Source organism: Macaca mulatta, chromosome 1 (assembly GCF_049350105.2).
Source record: "Macaca mulatta isolate MMU2019108-1 chromosome 1, T2T-MMU8v2.0, whole genome shotgun sequence".
In the NCBI taxonomy this organism is placed as follows: Eukaryota; Metazoa; Chordata; class Mammalia; order Primates; family Cercopithecidae; genus Macaca; species Macaca mulatta.
In genome coordinates, this window is record NC_133406.1 from 1,617,235 (window position 1) to 1,623,234 (window position 6,000).

At 46.4% G+C, this 6,000-nt stretch overlaps 1 protein-coding gene across 3 annotated transcripts in view; it reads right to left on the bottom strand.

Annotated features, from left to right (window-relative positions):
- Positions 1 to 4,190, bottom strand: part of NLRP3 (NLR family pyrin domain containing 3) — a 33,015-nt gene extending 28,825 nt beyond the window's left edge. The window contains exons 1-3 of one of the 3 annotated variants that reach the window (XM_015127781.3): positions 3,987 to 4,190; positions 1,509 to 1,570; positions 722 to 1,097 (exon numbers count right to left, since the gene is read on the bottom strand). In XM_015127781.3, coding sequence (XP_014983267.3) covers positions 722 to 1,004 — 283 coding nt within the window. In that variant the 5' untranslated portion in view covers positions 1,005 to 1,097; positions 1,509 to 1,570; positions 3,987 to 4,190. 3 annotated transcript variants of the gene reach the window in all.
- Positions 4,191 to 6,000: the final 1,810 nt, after the last annotated feature.

Genomic DNA, 6,000 nt, shown 5'->3' on the forward strand with positions numbered 1-6,000 from the left:
CAAAATTTGGTATATGCGTACCATGGAGTATTTATACAGTCTTTTTGAAGGAAGGGAATTCTGACACATGATACAACATAGTTGAACCCTGAGGACATTATGCTGAGTGAAATCAACTACTCATAAAGGAAAAAATGCTGTATGTTTCCACTTATATGAGGTACCCAGAGTAGTAAGATTCACAGAGATGGCAAATAGAAAGGTGGTTACCAGGGCTGGGAGAATGAGGCAAGGGGGAGTTACTGTCCAATGGGTGAGGAGTTTTAGTTTTGCAAGATGAAAACAGTTCTGGAGATTGGCTGCACAATGTGAGTGTACCTAACACTACTAAACTGTACATTTAAAAATTATTAAGGCCAGGCGCATTGGCTCACACATATAATCCCAATATTTTGCGAGGCCGAGGCGGGCGGATCACCTGAGGTCGGGAGTTTGAGACCAGCCTGAGCAACATGGAGAAACCCCATCTCTATTAAAAATACAAAATTAGCCGGGCGTGGAGGCGCAACGCCTGTAGTCCCAGCTACATGGGAGGCTGAGGCAGGAGAATCGCTTGAACCCGGGAGGTGGAAGTTGCAGTGAGCCAAGATCACGCCGCCACCACATTCCAGCCTGGGCAACAAGAGCAACTCCATCTCAAAAAAAAAAAAAAATTAAGGTGGAAAATTGTACATGATGTGCACTTTGCCACAATTCTTTTTAAAGTCTTCCTTCCACTCACCCCACTTCGGCTCATCTCTCTTTGCTTTCTCATAAAGGTCTCTCCGGTTGATCGCAGCAAAGATCCACACGGCCATGGCCCACGCCTTCTCCTCCCCATTGAAGTCAATCATTAGCGTGGCTAGATCCACATGGTCTGCCTTCTCCGTCTGACCCCTCGGGAGGGAGATGCAGCCCTTCTGAGGAGGATAGTCCTCTAAGTGCATCTTAAATTTCTTCAAGTCCACATCCTCCAGGTCCTCCAGGTACCTGGCCAGCTTGCAGCGGGTGCTTGCCATCTTCATCTGCAGCTGTTCTCAGGGTCCTTAGGCTTCAGTCCTCACCAAGATACCAGGCAGTGAACACGGCATACGGATGAGTCTTTTTTAAAGTCTCCACTTTGAGAGAGATAAATTATCAAAAACTCAGCAAACAGACAGAAAAAAATGTCACATGACTGTAACAAGTCATAATCTTTAATTTTGAAAAGTTAGCCAAGGCCGGGCACAGTGGCTCACATCTGTAATCCCAGCACTTTGGGAGGCCGAGGTAGGCAGATCACCTGAGCTGAGGAGTTCAAAACCAGCCTGGCCAACATGGCAAAACTGCGTCTCTACTAAAAATACAAAAATTAGCTGTGTGTGGTGGTGGGTGCCTGTAATCCCAGCTACTCAGGAAGTTGAGGTAGGACAACTGATTGAACCCAGGAAGTGGAGGTTACAGTGAGCCAAGATCACACCACTGCACTCCAGCCTGGGTGACACAGGGAGACTCCACCTCAAAAAAAAAAAAATCAGCCAAATGCTTACCAGAAAGTTCTCCTGTTGGCTCGATCCAGGAGTGTGTTCTGAGCCATGGAAGAAAGGCTTCCCTATGGAGGGAAAAATATGTAAACAGGTCCATAAACAGGATTGTATTACAGTTTACGGTGAACAACCAGTTCATGATGCCATCTTGACACATTAGCAAGAAAACTTTTGTCCCGTTGATTACGGGGCTACAACATTGAACAAACTCTTCACTATTCCTCCACTTCAGTTTCCTCATCTATAAAATGAGAAAGCAGAAGAGAATGTTCTCAGTTCCTCCAAACTGAAGGCTCTAGCTCTTTGCTTCTGTTTTCATGAGGGAAGAGGGATGAGAGACAATAGAAGGAGAAGGCCAGGAGGTGAGTAACTGTGTTGATAGCAGAGCAGGACATGGCTAGGGAGAGAGGAGAGAGAACATAAAACTTGCAGAGGAGGGGACGGTCTTTGACTGCACTTCTATCAACCAGTGGATTGAAGTAAGATGAAGCTGGGAGTGCATAACGGAGAATAATAAAAACATGCATCCCTGTAATCCCAGCACTTTGGGAGGCCAAGGTGGGCGGATCACCTGAGGTCAGGAGTTGGAGATCAGCCTGACCAACATGGAGAAACACTGTCTCTACTAAAAATACAAAAATTAGCTGGGCATGGTACCAGGCACCTATAATCCCAGCTACTCGGGAGGCTGAGGCAGGAGAATCGCTTCAATCCGGGAGGCTGAAGTTGCGATAAGCTAAGATCACGCCACTGCACTCCAGCCTGGGCAATAAGAGCAAAACTCCATCTCAAAAAATAAAATAAAATGGCCGGGCGCGGTGGCTCAAGCCTGTAATCCCAGCACTTTGGGAGGCCGAGACGGGCGGATCACGAGGTCAGGAGATCGAGACCATCCTGGCTAACACAATGAAACCCCGTCTCTACTAAAAATACAAAAAAATTAGCCGGGCGAGGTGGCGGGCGCCTGTAGTCCCAGCTACTTGGGAGGCTGAGGCAGGAGAATGGCGTAAACCCGGGAGGCGGAGCTTGCAGTGAGCCGAGATAGCGCCACTGCACTCCAGCCTGGGCGACAGAGCGAGACTCCGTCTCAAAAAAATAAATAAATAAATAAAATAAAATAAAATAAAATAAAATAAAATAAATAAAAACATACATCTATTTAATGTCTCCTTGCAAAATCTGCAATTATCGTTATAATTCACATTAATTTAGAGCTTTCCACAGGCGAGGCGCTCACTGGTTTTCCCCATCTAACCTGCACAGAGCTCTGTGAGGTGCATCTATCCCTAGCCCCATTTTATAGATGCATAAACTGAGTCTTAGGGGGACTAAGAAGCCTGCCGAGGGGCTTGGAGCCAGGAAGGAACAGAGCCAGGATTTTGACCAGAGATGTGAGACCATGTCTTCTATCCCTTGTTTCAGTCAGACAAAGACAAAGACAACAAAACAGATGACTAAAAGACACACTTTCCCAGCATTTTTCACAGGTATTTCACTGTAGCGCTCACCAACACAGTCTTCCCAACTAGACCTTGAGTTCCACAAAAACTAGCAATCACCTGCTGTGTCTTTAGATCTTCCATATCTCCTAGAGCCTGGCTGGACACACAAGCTGGCTTTGTTTGGAATTGTTCCCGCCTTGATCCCTTGATTACACTGTATTTGGCAAAGCACCTCAACCTAAAGCCATAAATAACACTCAAGGGAGGGAGAGAACCTGGAAAACAGTGGAGCTCTCCAAATTGGAACTTCTGTGACTGCAGTTCAAGGTCAAGACGCCCCAGACTCACTCATCTTTCCCGTCCCATCGCCATTCCTGCCTATCTACCCCTCGCCTCCTGAGCCCGGCAAACCCAGCCCTGTGCATCCTGAGGTGACTGCTCTCCAGACAGCCCTATGAGCTCTGCATACCCTCCCAGCTCCTGCCCCATCAGTCCTTCAATCCGCATCAGGATTCTGCCTTTCTTCTGTGCTCCTTCCACCCTAACACCAGCACAATAGCTGCTGCCCTTTGGTTTTTAAGGAGGTTTGTTTCCTTCTATGTATCCCATCCATCTTCTCCCCTGGGAAGGATACTGGGCAAATCTGCTGAGGTCATGGGTGTAAACTATGCTTGCTGCCCCGTCCTCTCCCCTTTCCCCCACCACATACACACACATGCACTTGCACACGTAGAGCCCAAATGATGATAAAAGAACATTCCAGAAATGTTGTTGAAGCACAAACTTGGAGGCTAGCAGAAGAAATTGCTAGTGCATTAACCAAGACAAGTTCTGCCCTCTCAACACAACCTCCCCCACTGCTTTCCTGGTCCTGTCACCTACCCTGCCCCACGGAGTTGGACTTACCCAGATGCCAGCCTCAGGAACAGCTAGAGAGGAAATGCAATGAATTTATAGCAGTCACAGCCCCAGAAGGGGCAGGAAGGATGTGGTCCCCACTTACATCATAGCAGAGGCAGAGAAACTAACGGTTACTCACATAGCTGGATTTTCCAAACGGGATCAACAGTGTTGTCAAAGCCGTGTCTCGGTTGCATAGTTGGGTTCACCTTACTCTCCTCTGAGGCACCCCACAGAAGCAGGGTGGGAGGCCAGTATAAGATGGGGATGGGGTCGAATTGGCAGCGCTAAATGGATGTTGCCTCTGACACTGCCCGCTGCAACAGCTCCACTGACAGCGAGGGAAGTGAAACTAAGGACATGCCATGTGAGCAAGTAAAGAATCCAGAGCATGACCTGACCCAGCCTTCAAACTCCAGAGCCCATGGCCTGTCCTCTCACAGCAAGGTGGCTGGAAGGCAGTACAAGTTCTCTCCATCATGTTCTACTTTTAAAGCACAAATTTTACTCCCTGACTTATTGACTCACCTGTTCCACTAACACTTATGGAATGGCTGGTATGTGCCAGGCATGCACACAAAGCCTCACCTTCAGTAGCCTGAGAAGAGACACACACAGACCTACTCTGCAGCTCCATGAGACAGCCACAGGATCACAGCCCGGCAAAGGCACAAGTTCAACAGAGCTTGGTGGGTGAGAGGCACTCGCTCAGCCTCTGGGTGAGTGACAAGGATGAGCGCCCAGTTCAGTGGAGGGATGTCAGCAAATAACTGGGTCTCTCTGTGCCTATATCTGTAAAATGGTGACAATAATCGCCTGCTACTTCTTTAGATCTTCCAAATCTCCTAGACTCAGGATGGGTGAACAAGTGGCTTTGCTTGGAATTGTTCCCTCCTTGATCCCTTCATTATGCTGCATTTGACCAAGCACTACACCAGCCCAAATAATGGCACCTATCCTAGAAGGCTGTCAGAAAACACTGAGTGAATGGCTAAACGTGAGGCCTTTAAAACAGAGCCTGGCACAGAGAAGCTAGAACAAGCAGTTGGTTCCGATGACCACCACCTTTCTACAGAATTGCAGAGAGAATGCCCTACAGGATGAGAGAGGCATCTAGTCCTGCTCAGGGGCATGAGAGCAGACCTGAGTCTCCGTGAACCAGATGAAGGTGTCATTCAGGGCCGGGGCCGGGGCAGGAGCAGCAAAAACTTCAGGTGCTGAAGCTAGAGAAAAAGCAGACCAAATATGCTCCAAAAGAAAGGAGCTCAGGCTGGGCGCAGTGGCTCACGCCCATAATCCCAGCACTTTGGGAGGCCAAGGCAGGCAGATCACAAGGTCAGGAGTTCGAGACCAGCCTGGCCAACATGGCGAAACCCCATCTCTAATAAAAATACAAAATATATATATATATATATATAGAGAGAGAGAGAGAGAGAGAGAGAAATATATATATTTCTATATATATATAGAAAATATATACATATATATATATATATATATATATATATATATATATATATATCTGGGCATGGTGGCCGGCACCTGTAATCCCAGCTACTCAGGAAGCTGAGGTAGGAGAATCACTTGAACCTGAGAGGTGGAGGCTGCAGTGAGCTGAGATCGTGCCACTGCACTCCAGCCTGGGTGACAAGAGCAAGAGTCCATTTCAAAAAAAAAAAAAGAGCTCATTGGCTGAACCCAGGATCTTTTTGTTTTTGTTTGTTTAGTCAAGTTAATTTAGGTATAATTCATATGCAATAAAAATCCATGCCTTTATAAAAACAGACCCATAGACCAATGGAACAGAAATAAACTCAAGTATATGCAGTCAACTAATTCTTTGACAAGGTCACCAAGAAGACATAATGGGGAAAGGACAATCTCTTCAATAAAGATGTTGGCTATACAAGTGTGGAAAAAAAAAAAAAAAAACAGGAAAAAAAATCAAGAAAAATATAAGATTTTAAAAGATAAAGGTTTTGGTAAAACTGGATTTCCATGTGCAAAAGAATAAAAGCTGACACATACAAATACCAACCCAAAATGGATTAAAGATCTAAACATAAGATCTAAAACTGTAAAACTCCTAGAAGTTTTACAGAGAAGAAGCCAGGTAGGGTGGCTCATGCCTGTAATCCCAGCACTCTGGGAGG